General features: G+C 39.6%; 1 protein-coding gene across 1 annotated transcript; it reads right to left on the reverse strand.

Moving 5' to 3' along the window:
- Positions 1–2,801: 2,801 nt before the first annotated feature.
- On the reverse strand, positions 2,802–16,931 carry SPCS3 (signal peptidase complex subunit 3). The gene is made up of 5 exons (XM_004696129.2): positions 16,711–16,931; positions 14,941–15,014; positions 10,912–10,988; positions 4,188–4,303; positions 2,802–2,957 (listed from the first exon to the last, which is right to left on the reverse strand). The coding sequence occupies exons 1-5, from the start codon at positions 16,851–16,853 to the stop codon at positions 2,825–2,827; spliced, it is 543 nt and encodes a 180-aa protein (XP_004696186.1). The 5' UTR covers positions 16,854–16,931; the 3' UTR covers positions 2,802–2,824.
- Positions 16,932–19,090: the final 2,159 nt, after the last annotated feature.

A 19,090-nucleotide genomic window follows, 5' to 3' on the forward strand; every position in this document is an offset into this window, starting at 1 on the left:
TCTGCTAAAGCGAGGACAGTTTCTGAAATGGATGGATGTCTAGTTCAGTTTATGGTGTTCTCTCACAAACCCATTTCTTATCAACTCAAAAGAATTATAAAGCAACACTGGCACTGACCTATATGCCACTCATCTCTAAGCTTTCTAAATACTAAAAAACAATCATTACCTTAAGCCCATTCTTAGCACTATAAACAGGCTAGTCAGCGCCACCAAACATCTGGACAGTAATTACAGGAAATTCAAAAACCCATTTCCCTATCACATCCTAAGGAGTTTCTGAAGGTTTATCTTAGTTTCCCTTAAGTATAAATCCATAGGGGAATAAAAAACACTACCTGCTGATCTAGGATGAAAGGGCCTATTTGAATAATACATGAAAAAAATTACTGTCTAATTACTTTAGAAAAATGTCTTGTAACTTATTTTCTTTTCCCAGAATCACCTCTGGGCTCAGAAACTTTCTTACTTCCTTTTGGGGACATTATGAGACTTAAACTGCTGACATGAAGGTAAATGGTCTTGGTGTTAAACCGGACACTGGACAATTCTGGTAAAACTAAAGAAGCGGTTCACACTGAACAGTAAGTTCCTGAGACAGAGGTTCCTTATTCCCATATTGGAGCATCCTGGCCCTGAGCAGTTTCCCTTGGTTAAAAAACTAAGAAAAAATGAATTCTACATTGTGCTAAGTTGGGCTTCTATTTCTCTTATCAATAGGTTTTCAAAAGGTGTGTTTGTCCAACAAAATAAACATTAACTCAGTTATATTTTTAACATTCATGTCTACTAAACTATGCGATCCACTGTTTATAGAGGCATAATGAACTATTATTAAACTGGTATGCAGGCCTGGTCAAGACAACGCTTATTGTGCATGCCTTCTTTACTGGGAACTTCAAAGTTAAGCTGTGATGACTGCAGACGTTAAGTTCCCACACGTAGTATGTGTACAAACTAAATGAAGTTCAATTTTCTCAGTATAAAACCTAACAGAAAGTGTCAGAACATTATGAATTAGGTTAATTTGTCTTTCAGTCATTGTCCTACCTTCACATTAACAAGATGTTCATCTCTTTCCTGGACAGATGTAACAAGCGTCATAGAATTGTGTGGTATGAAAGGACCACCATTTAAGTAATCTCATCCAATTCTGTCACTTTGTAGACAAATAAACCAAGGTGATGGAAGATTTAACGAAAAGCTGGGAGGTAAATCCAAGCTAGTGTACATGCTATATCTTCAGTCTTTCTGCTTCTTCTACATGACCTACACAACTACATACAAGAGCTGTAGTATGTAGTAACAATCAACATAAGTGGCAATTTTATTTAATAAGGTAAATATAACAAGATCTTAGCTAGTACTTTGAACTAGTCTTAGAAAATAGTAGCCCTTTTTGGTGACTGCTGATTGTGTAACTACAGTATCTGGTCTGGCTCTCACAAAAAGTGATTTGCAGGTGTTACCTTTGAAGATGTTTCTTTGTCCCCTGCTGAGAGTTTCTGCCCACAGAAAACATCAGGTCAAATATGGTCACAGAATCAGTCATATTGTTCTATATTTAATCCCTATTTTTATTTTTAGATACTTCTAGATTTTCTTATACTTTTAATATATGGGAAGTGTAGTTAATGCAAAGAATAAAATGATATTATTTTCTCTACAGGTTGAAACTTAAGTTACTTCCATATAGGATGAGAAAGCCTCTTCTAGGAGGGTGAGAAAAGGGCATCCAGGGTTATAAAACATATAATGAGAAGTTTAAGTAGATTCTGACTAGCTTGTAATCTGAGGTATAAGAGAAAAGATAAGTTTAGACAATCAGAAGATCCTAGTTCAAGTTTTAACTCCATTCCTTGCAAACTATTTGACCTTGACCAATTCACTAAACTTCTAGGTTTCTTTCATTTTCCGATCTGCAAATAAAGATAGCACTTGCACTAATTACTTCATTACATTATTGAGGGCAGCATACGTTAAATGAGTGCCTTGTAAATGGAAAGCACACAACAAATATTACCACCTCAATAATTATAAAACAAATCTTTAGAAAATGTTATATTATGGCCACATAGTGGCACTAGGCATGCTCATAGAACAAACCTGACTCAGGATAAACCATGCGAGCATTCTCAAATTTCAATGACAATGCTAAAAAAAAAAATTACAAAAATAAAACACAAGGCAACATTTTGAAAGAAAGCACTGAAAGACACACACCTGGCTGATTTATGAGACTTTAGAATTAGAGTCAGAATGAATTATAGCATAGAGGTATTTAGTCTTTAAGTAGAGAAAGTTGCAAGTCACCTGTAAAAAAACCAAGAATTATGGACATTCCGAAGATAAATGGAATAAAAGCCCATCACTTTTGGCATCAAACAAGTATTTTTTTCCAGTAATCAGACAGGACCTAAAAAAAGAGAATGTCTACTTTTAAATCAGAACCACTGTGTATCCCCATGAATGGATAGATAGGAATTCATAGGGCTCGACAGGCACCCCAAAGTTTTAACTATCTTCCATGCCCATTCTTTTTCATAAAGAATAGGGGGGAAAAGGAATAGAAATACAGGAGAAATTCAAATAGACATATATTTTACAAATTCCTATTATGAAGTTGTCTTATTCTCATAATTCTTTATGGGCCTTCTTCGCTTGTTTTATTTGTATTTTAAGTATAAGTTGCCCATTAACCTTTCCTTTTAAATCTGCCTTCTGATATCAGTTCTTAAACATGCCCACACCAAAACAAAACGGAAGGGGATAAATGAGAGGATTCATGAAGTATAAAAATATGTTGTTTCAAATTCAGAATAATTTAATAACTCTTCGTTATTTCATATGTATCTGGAAATGGGACAGACACATGTCCTGATCCTGTCACAAGAGGTAGAATTCCAGCATTTGGTACGACGTTCCAAGACAGCGTTAAAGTGACATTCCTATTTCCCCTATAAAAAGAGAAAATGAACAAAAGTCAACGGAAGCCTCTGTAATTCAATAAACCCACCATAAATCAAACAGTGCCCAAACCTTTATTTGTAACCAACTATCATAGTAGGCACAACTCTTTTCTCATGTCCCTTGAAATCTAAAGACATGGCTGGGAAACGCCTTATTTTTACATTCCATTACATTTCTACGTGTCCCATAATCAATCACCCATTCAAACCCACTAATAGTGACAGCTATTAGAACTATCAATCAAAAAGTTTAAATGAGTAAAACAGAGACTGCAAGAGGCTAGAGCTAGGAATCAGAAGACAATGATTTGAAAGGAAGTCCTATCCCCATCTAACTCACTGCAACGGAATCAATTCCCATTCACAGCAACCTTATTGAAAGGGAAAACTGCCCCTGCCCTTTGGGCTCCTGAGGCTGTTACCTTTACACATGAACAAAATGCATGCCCTTTCCCTCGTGGAACAGCGGGTGGTGTTGAAATGCTGACTTTGGGGTTAGTCTACCCTGTACCCACTATGATGCCAACCTCCCTCTCTCATTGCCCAGACAGGCTAACTGAGGCACATCAACGTCTCATGAACTGAACATTTTATTTCATAAAAATGGAGGGTTGGTCAGACCGTTTTCCTAAAGTCTTTTCCAATATTTACTAATAGAGCACAGGAACTGAAAGTGACCTGAGGGATCAACCATTCTAATTCCCTCATTTTTGTGTTAAAAGAAATACGTTCACGGAAGCCAAGTTACACAAAACTCAAGTTACGAGAACCGATACGAGGGCATCCTGCGCCCATGAGCTGCTTCTTTGCTAGGGTTTGCATAGCAAGTTTCTACCGGAGTTTAGACATCAGCCCTGAAAACCACAGCACCACTCCTTCTGGGCATGCTCATGTGCCCTTTACTCCCAGGAATAGGCAAGATGGGCCTTCATTAGTTTCACTGGTAGTTTGCACAGGGTAGGGCAGTGCTACTGGAGGGCAGTGAGTGTGTCTTTGGTTTTGTTTGTCTTTTGGGGGGACTGGGCATCTATCTTAAATCCCAAGTTACATATCAGATTTTCTACCCAGTATTCACTTTTATGTTTACAAAAGTACTTTTCCTTCCTCACAATTGTCCTTTTTCACCCTTTAATATCTTCCCTTGAATTAAAAATCCATTACATCTTCTTTTTCCTTAACATCTCACTGACTGGAAAAAAGAAACAAAAAGTTGCTCACTTGAGACCATTTCCATCGTCAAAGAAAAAATATTTTGTTTTCATATCTTTCAACAGCAGCTTCGGATTATCGCCTCTCAGAACAATCTTGTCCCAAAGGACAACTTGGTTCAGAGCCTACATTAAAATGAAAATTAATTAGTTAGCTCATCAGAAAATAGTACCTGTCACTTCAAATTAAAAGTATCAGCTGGTTTTTAGTTTGACTTGTATTAATGAATCTAACCTTGAAGGAACTGCTAAAATCTTAAAGCATACAAAAGAAGTCGAGAAATCTAGAGTAAACTTTTCTTGGGCAGAAGAATGATGAATTCTTTAACAAAGTCATTACTTTTGTTAAGATAAGTGCATTACGTAAGGCCCTCATAGTAATATAAGGTTTTATATCTATATGCTTTCCCCAAATAAAATCCTTGGATAAACAGGGAAATAAAATCCCCAGTAAAGGAATTATTCTTGTAAGTCGCCTTTCCCTGGGTAGATTTCTGACCCTCAAGCGCAGGGTCGACCCACGGAGTGCTGGGAAACAGAAATACACAGGTGCCACTGTTGCCAAGCTATGCCATGAATATTCCTCTATTTCCAAGGATTTTAAATCAGCAAGGAACTATTAAGACATGAGGTCCTTTAGAAACCTTTTAGCCATTTCAATTACAAAAAACACTTGGCCCTTGAATGATATGGGAGGGTACCAACACCCTTGCAGTCAGAAATTTTAGTTTACCTTCTGACATCCCTAAAATCAAAGTATTAATAGCCTACCAATTACCAGAAGTCTATCGATAACATATGCAGTAGGCCAACACATATTTTATATGTCATAGGAGGGGGCTGCTAACAGTAATAGAAATTTTCCATTATCTTTTTGTTCAATTTGTCCACAAACATTCTGAAGCTCTCTCGTGTAAATGATATAGTGGACCCAGGCGAAAGTCAAATTTTCAATACAAGGTTAAAAAGTACTTTGCCGTATAAGTACCGCGCACTAACCGATTGCGCCACTGGTAGGCAACTGAACACCCCCTTACTGAAGGGTTGTGGGGAGGAGATGAGCCAATCAGGGTACAGGGTCGCACCGATGAAACATATAACTTTCCTCTAGTTCTTAAATGCTTCCTCCTCCCACTATCATGATCCCAATTCTGCCTACAAATTGGGCTAGACCAGAGGATGTATACTGGTACAGATAGCAACTGGAAACACAGGGAATCCAGGATAGATGACTCCTTCAGGACCAGTGGTGAGAGGGACGATGCCTGGAGGGTGAAGGGAATATGGGGTAGAAAGGGGGAACCTATTACAAGAATCTAAGTATTGCCTCCTCCCTGGGGGATGGACAGCAGAGAAGAGGGCAGAGGGAGACGTTAGACAGTGTAACTTATGACAAAACTATAATAATTTATGAATTATGAAGGACTCATGAGAGAGAGGGGAGTGTGGAGGGAGGGGGAAAATGAGCAACTGATATTAAGGGCTAAAGAAGAAGGCAAATGTTTTGAGAATGATGAGGGCAACAAATGTACATATGTGCTTGACACAATGGATGTATGTATGGATTGTGATAAGAATTGTACGAGCCCCCAATAAAATGATTTTTTTAAAAAGTACTTTGCAAAAAATGTATAAGGTTTTAGTTCTAATTGGAGTAGCTGCAAGAATAGATGCCTAAGTTTCTTTTTCTTTTTTTACCAGATGATTTATCTTGATGTGGCGGGCAGCTTCACTGCAGACCTAAATCTACAGTCAATATCAAACGATTTGGCTTTTTCTTATAGTGTCTGACTTCCCTCTGCTTATCAGCAGCATTTCCTACATCACTAGTGGCACTGCATGTGGGTCCCTGGGTCTTAATCATGGCTTAAGGCATTGCACTATAAACCCAATAAAACATTCGCAAGACCACTTCTCACTGTATACAATTTACTAAAGAGATAAATGTCTCAGGCAGGAATGATTACTGTCACACAGTGGACCACCAGCACAGTGCAAACCCCTGCTGCTCAAGGGTCAACTGGACAGGCACATTATTGTTTTACTAAGACAAAATTCCGGATGTCAGTGCTGTTAAAACCAGTTTCAATGTATTCTAAATAAGCTCAACTTCTATTCAGAGATGGAGGGCTCCTACCTATTCTATTCTACTTATTTGTATGTATAAGATATAAAATTAGGGGCATAACATGGAGAGAAGGAACATTTGTAAGTCAATAGCAACTGACCACCAGGATCCCATAGCTAAAGAAATGGGTTTGTACTATGCTAGCATCCATTTTATCTGAAAGGTGAATTGCTGTGTGTGGTGCTAGATCAGTATGTTAAAAATTGTGGTACTTCTAGAGGAAGGCTCACATCAACTCCTTGAAATTACTTTTTATATGGATGTTTATTCTCAAATTATGTTACTAGATATGCTGGGTACGCCAATATCATAATTTAGGCAGACCTGTTAACAAAGATGATGGCCTATAACTGGAGCATTTTTAGAAGGCTGTGGGAACATTTCATATGTTTACAGTTACCATTTGTGTCTCTAGAAATGGGTTTTTTTTTCCTGTTTTTTTTTTTTTTGCATTTTGTTGAATCTCAAGGGTAGGAATGAATAAGTATTCAATATTCCTAATGCCTAACAAAATACTTGACATAAAATACATAATCTAGTTAATTAATTTAATGAAACCATTAAACAGATATGAGATTTATCTATTTTCCTTTGAAAGAGAACACAGTTTGAATTAAATGCAGAAAGTGGACCTACCTTTAACTATAAGTTACTTCCAGGCTAAGCTGATGACAAACAAAAAGGTAACTTAGGCAAAAACAATGTAAGCAGACTTAATACCACAGATTTCACTTTCATAATTAATTCATTTATTAGAACACTTGCTTCATATTTTTGTTACCGATTATGCATTTAGAATTTCAGAAAATATAAATCACAGTTAAGACTTCTTAATAGGAATGGACTTAATTGGACTTTCTAACAAAGTTCATTTGTATTTGCTGTCAGGCCTTTCCAAAGTCGGCAAATTAAGTTACTTCTTTTGTGTTAATGTGATTTTTTAATGCCCTATTCCAATTTTGCAATAAGTAATAACTAAGTGGTGGAAAGACAAATGGAGAGGGAACACTGAAATAAAACCTAGGATTTGTTTGTGCGACAATGTAAGACAGAGCTCAATGGCCCCATCAGAGGACCAAGGCTGCAGCCTCTACCAAAAGGAGCCCTGGCAGCGCTCTCGTGTGAACAATGAACTGTTAACCACAAGGTCTGCAGTTCAAACACACGAGCAGCTCTGCAGGAGTAAGATGAGGCTGTCTGCTTCCAAAAAGATTTACAAACTCGGAAACCGTATACAGGATCACTCTATGTCAGAAGCGATTTAATGGTAATGGGTTTGGTTTGGAGTTTTGACCCTATCGGCAATAAACATTCTAAAGCTTTCTATCACAAAATAGTAGTTTAGTTTGATAGGTTTAGTAGTGTGGTAAAGTGCTTTTTCTTATATGGTTCTTCTAATCCATGTTCTGTAATTCCCACCAAATTTCTGGGTGTGGGACTATGCAGATGTACAGGTGTAACACTACAGAAAGGGTTTTGGTCCTCTCCTAGCTGTGTCTCAGATGCAGGGACTGGGAGAATTCCCAGGACCATCAAGAAAGAAGAACCACTAGGGAAGTAAGTTCGACAGCTGGCCCTATTAAGTGGTGGGAGCAGGAGAGGCCAAGCCACACCAGAGGCCGAGGCAAGAAGACCATGAGACAGCAAAGGCACAACACTGAGGCTAAGAGACTACGAGGCATAGTAGTGGGTCAACGAACCACATTGCTCAGAGTCTGAGGACCAGAGATCTCAAGAGACATGGCTGCTGGTGGAGGAGAGGTGCTGCTGTGGGCCAATGACAGTCTTCTTTGTTTACTGATCCTTGTGGCAACAATCTGTTTACTGCCCCAGGAATCCACATTTGTGAGTTATGTCTGTGAGTTCTGTGTGGCCACTGCAGTGAATTACCAAACCCAGCAGACAAGCAGAGGGTGGTGGAAGGAATGGCTGGTGTAAGAATAGGGAAAAGAAAGATGGAGGGTGAAGGCGGCTGACCTCTGTGGCAATCAGGCCTGGGCTCCTGTGGAGACACATGCTCCTTCTCTCTACTCAAGTCGGAGGAGGGGCTCCTTGCTTTTTTCATAAACAGCTTTTAATTATGAATCTTACAAATTTAACCAAACAATAGCTTATAATTAAAGATTAGTTTACTCAAATTGGTGAGTCTCATGTAACCTCATCACAGTGGAAAATATTTCTCAACAGAGAACTAATAATTATTAAGTATAGATTATGTAACTTAATAGGAGTATAAAAACAGCTGAAACTACATATTAAAAAACTATAAATATTGATTATGGTGACATATTTTAAAATAATCTGTGATGGTTTACATTTTTAGCTTTTAGATTTTACTTATCTATGTAGGTAATACATTTTAAAGCACACATTACAAATTTTGTTGATTCAAATATTTTGGTCTCTTTCTGACCCTACCAGTGAAAAGTATGTTAGCTTTGAAAGTACACTAGCTGAATAACAATTCTATCTCCCTATTTCCCGGCAACCTATCTAATCATACCACTAGAAGGATCACAAATCATATTGAGCATAAACCCAAATTACGCAACTTTACTAAGTACTCTTAGCTAAGGGAACATCGTCGTCATTAATGATAACACAAAAGTCAACTGGTGTCGAGTCCATCACAATTCATGGCACCCCCACGTGCATCAGAGTAAAGTTGTGCTCTGCAAGTTTCAGTGACTGGTTTTAAGCAAGGCCTTTCCTGCAAAGCTCCTCTAGTCCGTCTCAAGCCTCCAACGTTTTACTTAGTAGTTGAGAGCAACACCAAAGAACTCCTCATTAATGATCCCAAACCAACAACGACCGCTTACAAACCACGTCCAAAGCATACCAACCTGATAAAGGCTTTCCAACCCTGTCACTCCTGACAGCGCCACAGAGCCTCACCTTACTGTCGCAGGGCAGCTGGTGTATTTGAAGCCACCATGTGGTTGGTAGCGTGCTGCCTACCCAGCAGCATCACCAGGGCACCTTCACGAATGAGACCCCCTAAAAACTACAGCCACTACCACTGAGTCGATTCTGAGTCCTGGTAACCCTATATAAAATTTCCAAGGTGCTAAATCTTTAGGGGGGCAGTCTCATTTTTCTCACAAGGCACAGCTGGTGGGTTTTAAACCACCAATCCTGTAGTTAGCAGTCCAACTCTTACAAGACAGCACCACCAGAGCTAATGAATGTCAATTTGCCTAATGCTGAATTCTTTTTCCCTACTCATTACACCTATTCAGGTTGTAATTTTTTCAAACCCTGTAATGGAGTTGAGCTGCTCAGAAAAGAGCAAGCATCTACGCTGATGTTTTCTTACTGTCTGCATGTGTTTGGACCATTAATATTATGTTCAATCTGCAATTTCCTTGCAGAAATCATTTAAATCTATTTGTTCATATTGGGAAGGTTGGCTTATTTAACACTGGATAATGCAAGAAGGCTTCAAAAATATCATTGAAAAACTGGAATCCAAAATTCATTCTGAAGTCTGCTTACACAGCTCACTTAACTGGGAACAGAATGTAATGCTCTGTGGCATGCTAGAGGGAATTCTACAGTCAACTTCCCAGAGTCCTTATATGTTGTACAGGTGTGCGGCAATCTTACTTTACTCTAAGTGTCCATTTCAGTCCATATAGCAAGTATTAATACAACATAATGGCTTTCCTTTTTGAGAAAAACATGAGAGTACATCAAAAATTATTGCTACAAGGGCCTAAAAGCTATGGTTAAACAAAACTATCAAAATGTAAAGCTGTTGTTTCTTGACAGGGTGCCGCTTTAGGCTTTTATACTTTTGAAAGCAGTGTTTCCACTTCTTTAACCCCTTCTTGAAAAATTCTATACTGTTATTTATACCTTGCCAAAGTAACAGCTTTGATATACACAAGAAAACCCATTTAGATTCCTTCTAAATGTTTTCTTGAGTTGGGGTAACATAAGAGTCTGAACCAACAAGATATGGGCTGTAGGGTCAATGGGGTAATGTTTCCCCACAAGTTTCCTCTACGACAGCTTTTGCTACCCTCAAAGAATGACATGATAGAGGAAAAGTCCTCACTAAACCACAGTCATCCTGTGGCTGGCAAGAAAATCAACCAAAATTCCCCCCTGGAAGTCACCCCACCCTACCTCCTGCACCGAACTCCTTGCCTTGTGGCTTAACAGATTTTCCCAGAGCCTCTGATTTGACTTAGCCTTTTTTTGAAGAAACCCACACAAGACTAAGACCAGTGTATTATTGAGAGGATGTGTCTGCAGCCATCCATTGATCATAAAAACATGTATCAGGATATCCAGTATGAAACAAACCATACATGTGAAAACTAGAACCCTAATAGCAATATCTTTGACTTGCCCTAAAATTTTTCAATGATCATTATTTTATTTTGATTACCTTTTATGCATCTCATTCTGTTGAACACAATACTAGAGAACTACAGAGCAGTCAGGAAAAAAAAAGAGGCTCAAGAGAGAAAATTTTCTTACTACAACCACATTTGATTTTTTTACTAGACTTGGGCCAGATATTTTGACATATAAAGTTTATATATTGCATAAAGAATGACGTTTTTAAAACCTTTACTCTATAAGCATACATACTTACATTATTTTTTGTTGAATATTCTGCGGATAAATAAAGAAATAGCTGCTTAACATTCCAATCAAATATATTCTCGAGATGTAGAAAAATTAAGGAATACAAAAATGAGTAAAGCATTAGACAACTCTGAACAGACCTCAGTAGTCCTTAGTTATCCACTGCAATATTGACACTACAACAGAAAAAAAAAAGAGAGAAGTAGCCCAGAAACATACTAAGACATCTACTGTTAAGGGGAACAAACTAATAAAAATCTATAGAGAATAAATGTATTATAAAATCTAGCCCATTCCAATGCTAAATATTACCACTTTGAGATTATCAGCATTTCCCCTGCTCCTTTAAGCATTTCTAGCTGAGATACTTGTGACATTAAAAAAAAAAAATCTAACACAGTTATCTGTAATATTAAATCACCAAGTCTAAAAGAAAGAAGACTTATTTCAGGTATATGAACATTCCAATTACCACAATTTAATTTAGAAACACATCAACTTGAACAAGGATCAAGCAAACCAAGAAAAACTTTTTTTTGTCATCCCAGAAGAGATCATATTTCAATCTACAAATGACTCTTATAAAAACATGCAGCTAAACCCCAACTTAGCTTCCCTGGGGTGCGGGAAAAGATGCAAAAAAGTAACTCCAAGACTGCTGCCCCTACAGATGCTTGACTTTTATTATAAATTGCCATCTTTTTATGCAAATGATATGCAAGTTATGTGTTGTTTTGCCAGTTGCATAATCCCTTAGGTATTGTTTTCATTGATGTGCCAGGTTATTTTTATAAATGTTACTGCAAGAGTGGTCACTTTGAGGAGTAAGATGTGCCTGACTCAACCCATGGCCTTTTCAATCACCCCATATGCATGTGAAATTGAACACTGAACAAAGAAGAGTCCAGAAGAATGCATCTTAAGTATGGTGTTGAAAGTATATTACATATTAAATAAAACGTTGAATAAAAGTTTTATTGAAAACTTTGAAATCCACACACTGAAAAGTATGTGGATTGCCAAAACTACAAACAAATCCGTCTAGGAAGAAAAAAAATCAGAACGCTCCTTAGAAGTGAAGATTGTGAGACTATCTCATATACTTCAAATGTGTTATTAGAAGAGACTAAACTAATAAAAACAAACTCACTTCTATTGAGTTGATTCCAACTCATAGTGACACTATAGAACAGAGTAGAAAGGCCACTGTGGATTTACAAGACTGTAAATCTTTACAGAAGTAGAAAGTCTCGACTTTCGCTAATGGACCAGTTGGTAGTTTCGAACTGCTGACCTTGCAGTTAGCAGCCCAACACATTACTACTACACCACTACGGACACTTAACAAGAGAATATTTTTAAGTGCTGTCAAGCTTGTTTTGACTCATAGTGACTGCATGTGCAACAGAACTAAAAGTGCCCACCCTTGTGCATGCCACCTTCATTTGAGCCCGTTGTTGCAGCCACAGGGTCAATCCATCTCCTTGAGGGCCTTCCTTTTTCCCTGCCTCTTCACTTACCAACCATGATGTCCTTCTCCAGGGACAGTCTCTCCTGAAAACATGTCCAAAGTACTTGAAACAAAGTCTCATCATCTTTGTGTTCAAGGAGCATTCTGACTGTACTTCTTCAGAGACAGATTGATTTGTTCTCCTGACAGTCCATGGAGAGACTAATCCTTGGAAAAAGCATCATGCTGGTGGAGGATCAACGAAAAAGAGTAAGACTCTGGACAAGAAGAGCTAACACGGTGGCTCTAACAATGGGCTCAAACATACTATGGTAAGGAAGTTGCAATACTGGGCAGTGTTTCATTCTGTTGTACACATAATTGCACATTTAACTCACTGCCAGTCTATTTCGAGTCATGGTGATCCTGGTAGAACTGCCCCTGTGGGTTTCTGGGACTGCTACTCTTTATGGGGCCATCTTTCTCCGCAGTGGCTAACATTGAGGTTAGCAGCCCAGCGCATAACCACTAACACTAACTTCAATTTTTATTTTCTGATTACATGGCAGGTATTCATTTAATAGCACTTGAAATGTAAACCAAACATACTTATTGGAAGATCAAAAGTGATAGACAACACTTTACTTTTTGTAATTTCTGATACAGTATCATGGTTTTCAGCACGGGAGACCATGCTAAAACCAAAGCATATGCATGAGAACTACAATAACTAGGTGAGAAATTATCCTAGCCTTCAAGCTAAAAGAACAAGATATTTTTTATATTTTCTTGCTTTAATAAAGTTTAAGCCGAGACATCATTTTGAATAATCAGTCTGAATTCACCAACTAAAATATCCAAAACAAAGTATGCTTTCACCTTAAAATAACTCGTTAATTTTTCATTTACCATCATGATCATCACCCCCCCCCCAACTACTGTAATATGGGAGAATGGGTAAATGAAGCCAAAATCCATTTATGTAAATGTAATGAAACACGAGTGGCATACGCTTGAGTGCACTATGTCAGCACTGCTTACTTAATTTCATCGTTTCCATAAGTAATAAGTGTGAGCGCATCATTTACCAAAAATGCAGTATATTTAAATTGTTAAGTCATCTTTATTATGCGTGTTACATTCCACTTTTGGATATACATATATATAAATCATCGTTTTAGAATTTAGAGGTCTTCTGCAGCTCTCTACAGAGGTAAAATTTCAAGTTTTAGCAGCAGCATGAAGATCTGAACAAAGTACGAGACTGAAAATTCAAATATCATAGTGGAGATAAGAGAAACTCTTTCAATGCAACTCTCGAGATGCACAACATCACTGTTTGATACAAGTTCAAAGTCTTCCTTATTAAAGTAAAAAAAAATGCCATTAAGACTTACATACAAACATACAAAGTTTAGCATAGAGCATTTCTCATAGCTTGCTCTATTTCCTCTATTGAAACTGCTTTTTAACAAGTTAAAAGCAATTCTGTGAGCAGAAAGCTAAGTGAGGTACACTCCCCAGGTACACGCTATGCTTCAACTGTTTAAATTTGTTCTGATCTCCAAAAGCAATTTAAATGAGGACTTTACAAAGGTAGGTGAATTCAGACTGGAATGTACGGAGGACACAGCCAAAATGTTAACCCAAATCCTTAACGATCAGAGTTGCCAAAATGTCAACTAAAAGTGAAGAGGAATACGTGTATCGGCCTCATTTCAAGGTAACTTTTAACTGCTCCTCTTTCTCTGACCCTTATTTAAAGTCTTTCGAACAGTGGTTCTCCACCTTCCTAATGCCACGACGCTTTAATGTAGAGCCTCATGTTGTGGTGACCCCCCCAACCACAAAATTATCTTCGTTGCTACTTCATAACTGTAATTTTGCTACTGTTATGAATTGGGCAACCCCTGTGAAAGAGTCCTTCGACCCCCAAAGAGGTTGTGACGCACAGAGTGAGAACCGCTGCTTTAGAAAAAGAATAATAAAACAGCTACTAAAGGTAGCTTCCTAAATATAATAATGGGCTTCCTAAATATACCAGATACAATTGACTTAACATATGCTTCTCTGCCCTCATAAAATACTTGGAATTCTTACATGAAATTGTACCTGAAATATTCTCTCTAGGCAGGCTAGACACTGGTAGCATTTTCTTTCCCAAGTTTACTTTTATTTCCAGATCACAGATTCAAACTTTCTTTTGTAGCTCTGATTTATGTGTTTCTTTGAAGAAGTTAAAATAGCTTCATAAAATATTAACTCAAATATACAAAAAAGTTTTTTGTGGCTATTACTGTGTTTTTATGCAAATAAAACACATGTAATGCAGTCTATGCATAAGGTACATCTCCATGCATGGTTTCTGGTGTGTAACGCATAAGCTATTTTTGTGTATTATTGTCATGGGTGCATTATATGTGGAAAACAGAAAATGTCACTTTATTGAAAATGTAGGCATAGGAATTTTCAAGATTCAGCTGATTCAGTTGGTAGTCAAATCCCCTGTTCCCCAAATCACTAAACATCATTTATCTCATTATACAACTTTTAAAAAAAAGCAATTTAATTCTTTTTAAAGGATATCTGCAGTTATATCAAATGTAATGAATCCCAGGTCACTTCTTTCTCTAGGCCCAGTGAAGTCTTCTACATTTTTTCTAGAAGTGAAGAGAAACGTTTTACCATCCTTAAAAAATAACATACACAATTAACATGCTCATAATTTCTTAAAGTAAAAGATATAGTTATAAGCACCAGTAAAACAGCAGTTCCACCAAGAAAATAGTAAAACCCAGGGAAACCAGTAAGTGTGCACACAGGGTAAACATTCCAATCTAAAATGTGGGTCTCTTGCTATTTTCCTTTACCTTTAAGAGAAGCCCTAACACACACACACACACACACACACACACACACACACACACGAAGGTAATGAAACTGGTTAAATGCAGCAGCTAATGTTTGATGTAATAAAGCAACTTGCAGAGAAGTCACATGAATATAGGGTGGTTGAGCTAAAAAAATATTAGCAGCTACTCCTCATGGCCTGCTAGCTTTGTTGGGAGGAGCCCTCTGGGTGCAGTGGTTCTACACTTTGCTGCTAACCTGACATCAAAACCCCCACTGGGTCAGTTCTACTCTGTCATACAGGATATCCTAGCCAAAGGGACTGGAGAGCGAGGAGTTTTTGGCTTTTGTTATGTTTACTTTGTGCCAGGTCCACTCTTTTTAGTTCTTTCAAAGTACCATAAGCTCCACACTATGAGAAACGTGTTCAAGATATTAGTAGGCACCATTTGTTGAATGTTTATTATGCCAAGATCTTTTGTAAGCATTCGCTGGACTAGTGGTTTTTGACCCTAGGTCGACTTGAATCTAACAAGCACCAATCTATCCACACAGAAAGGGGGTTAGATGACTGGTTGTGGACGCTAACAAAGAAATTTTAAAAACTGAGCTTGAAGGACAAGAGTGTAATTTTAAGATGTAACGGAGTGAAGAAACGAGAATCAGAAAGAAAGAAAAAAAAAAGGAAGGGGCCATGTCTCTTATAAAAAGCAAAATATTAGCAAGTAAAAGTAATACCAATCATTTAAAAATAGACAACGGCAAAATGATATCATTTCGAAATTGCAATTTTGCCATTTTCACCGATTTATGCAACCGGGTTGGTTCATGAGAAAGCACACACACCCAGCTATTAGAAAGCTGTTTAATTCATTGTACCCTAAGAAGAACCCTTGCCAACTTCAAAGCTGCACCCAGGATGTGCTGTCTTTTGGAGGTGGAAGCACAAAAACTGTAAAGCGAATGTCAACCAGGGCAAACTGGTTGTGAGAGAGACAAAAGCACTCCCTTTCTTTAGCACCAGGTCTGTGCAGCAAGGCTGCCAGGGGACGCGGCCAAGTCACCCGGGCGGAGATGGCACCGGCACCGGCACCGGCACCGGGCGGCCGGGCGTGCGGAGCCGCGGGCACTCGGCGCGGGCCGGGCGGCGCCGCGAGTGCTGGTGTGTTGCTCCCTCATTGGCCGCGCGTGGGTGGAGGGAAGTGAGGAACAGGAAGCAGCGGAGGCACCGACCCGAGTAACGCTCAAAATGAAAATTTAAGAGCAAGCCCGGGAATCGACGGCGGAAAGGGGATCTCGGCGAGTTCCCAAGGAAACTGGGGGAGTCCGCGAGGGCCACCCCGGGGCGTCTCCACGAGGAGTGCATGGCCGCTCGGGGCGGGGAGCGCGGGGCGCCGGGACCCCTGCCCGCGGCCCGACGCCGCAGTCCGGCCTCCGCCGCCACCCGCGCCCCGTCTAGGCGCTCCCCGCCCCCCACCCCCACGGCCGGGCCTGGGCTGCACTCACAACATGATCCGCGAGACGTGCAGCCGCACCGGGACGCTCCGGTCTTTGAAGGCGGTGGTGATGAAGCAGCCGAAGGTGAGCGCCGCCATCACGCTCAGCGAGAAGGCGAACAGCGAGTTCGCCCGCGACAGCACCGTGTTCATGGCGACGGTCCCCGCGAGCCCTGTCCTCACAAGCACACCCGCCTCCTATCCGGGCCCCGACCGGCTCCTGGAGATCCGCGCCGCTGGCGGTGCGCGGGTGCCGGGAGCGCGCGCCGCCGCGGCCCCGCCTCCTATTCGTTCCTCGGACGCGAGCGCGCCCGTGCCCGCGCCCGCCCCGCTAGGACACACCCACCAGGCGGGAGGGACCGCGCGGAACGCTGGAGGATTGGCCGAGGGCCCGCACTTCCTGTCCCATCCTATTGTTATCGCCAATCAGCGATGAGCTGTGGGGGCGGAGTCTCCTTACGGAAAACCCGCTCCCCCTCCGGTCTCCGCTTCCCTTCCACCCGCTTCTGGGCGCAGTGAGTGCTGGTGACTACTTTTCTTCTCCGTTCTGTAAAGCTGGGCTTCTGAGACTGGCTTCTTGACTGTTCATTTTAAGTAAGGGTGATTTGCAATATATCCAGACATATCCTGTTTGGAAGGGGCTCTTTACAACGCTAGGCCTTCTTTGTCAAATCTGGTTAAAGTTTACCAAAAATCAAACTCGTTGCTATTGAGTCAATGCTGACTCATAGAATGCCCCACTGGGTTTCCGGGAGACTGTATCAGTTGATGGGAGTGGAAAGCCCAGTCTTTCTCCCGCGGAGCTGCTGGTGGTTTCAAACTTCCGATCTTACAGATTGCAGCCCAACACTTCACCACTAGACCATCAGGGTGCCATTGATCAAAGTTAAGACATGCATTTTGGAGGATGAGGGAGGAGGGAGGAATCAACTTCCTAAAAACAGTCACGTGCACTAACTGGCCTCCCTTTATCTTACTTTCCACCGACCTTGGTCATATTCCTATTAATGCTTTACCTCTTAGAGATAGCCAAAACTATTTTAGGAATCAACGGTACCAATTCTGAGTATTTTCCTTTTCTACAGAAGATACAGGATAACGCAAAAGGATGCTTTCATTGGATTTTTAGGCACAGAGAAGCTAAAGAGTATAAAATTGCTATACAGCAGGCCTAAGAATTTTTTTTTTCCCCTAAATGCTTCCTCCCTACCCTCCCACCCACCCACCCACTCAGGCCTAAGAATTTAACATTGACAAGCCATCAGAAGAGTAGAATTAATTTAGCACATTTACAACACCTTGAGGGCCTTTGAGGGTTCAGACTGAAGCAATTTACCATGAATATAGTCTGCCAACATCGTTTCACACTAGGTTTTTTTTAAAAAAATTGAGTCTATAAATTTACAGAGGTCCTTCAAAAGGTACCTAGACTATGACAGAAGCAAAGCACAAAATGCTGAGGATCTTGATCCTGATGCTGGTCTTTACTATGTTGAGTTCTTCTTTACATTTTTAATTATCATTCAATTAATTTTCAGACAAGCAAATAGGTAAGATTATTACTAAGTACCAACCATGGACCAGGACTTGAGAGCGCAGCATATAAGGCAAAAATCCTGCTCAAATGAACTCCCTTAATAAAAATTTAATAAACAATGAACCAAGGGGAAATCCTAAGTTGAGTTTAAAACCTTAGCTTTATCTTCTAAATAGTCATAGTTTATTCAATAAAATAAATATTTAATAAAACCCTACTGTGCTACAAAAATGGAGATGTATATTACTTTCCAACCTATGAAAGAACATAATCTTAGAGAGTTTGTAAGATAAAAACAAACAAAAAACCTCTGAACTATGAAAGACCAAGGAAAGGTACAGGGGGCTATGGATTTCATAGGAAGAAATCACAGTTGAGGTGGTGTGAGACAGAATAAAATAAATAATAATGCCTATATAGTTTATATTGGCTGTTATTCTGTTATAGCAGCGGTTCTCAACCTCCCTAATGCCGTGACGCTTTAATACAGTTCCTCATGTTGTGGTGACCCCCCAACCATAAAATTATTTTCATTGCTACTTCATAACTGTAATTTTGCTACTGTTATGAATCGGGCAACCCCTGTGAAAGGATCGTTCACTCTCCCAAGGAGGTCGCGACCCACAAGTTGAGAACTGCTGTGTTATAGGATGACTTAGAATAAAGATGCTCAGTGAGAGTATTCTAAGTGACATTGTAAGAGTATTCTAAATGATATCTAAGTACAAGTATGTCTGAGAGCCATCCAGTAGTCAGTTTTGCTAAAAGAGTATGCATGCACTTAAAAGGCATTATGCAGAAATAAGATATACCAACAAGTATATAAAGAAAGGCTTACGATCATTAGCCATGT

Source organism: Echinops telfairi, unplaced genomic scaffold (genome assembly GCF_000313985.2).
Source record: "Echinops telfairi isolate 266 unplaced genomic scaffold, ASM31398v2 ScPeMD7_9;HRSCAF=40, whole genome shotgun sequence".
NCBI lineage: Eukaryota > Metazoa > Chordata > Mammalia > Afrosoricida > Tenrecidae > Echinops > Echinops telfairi.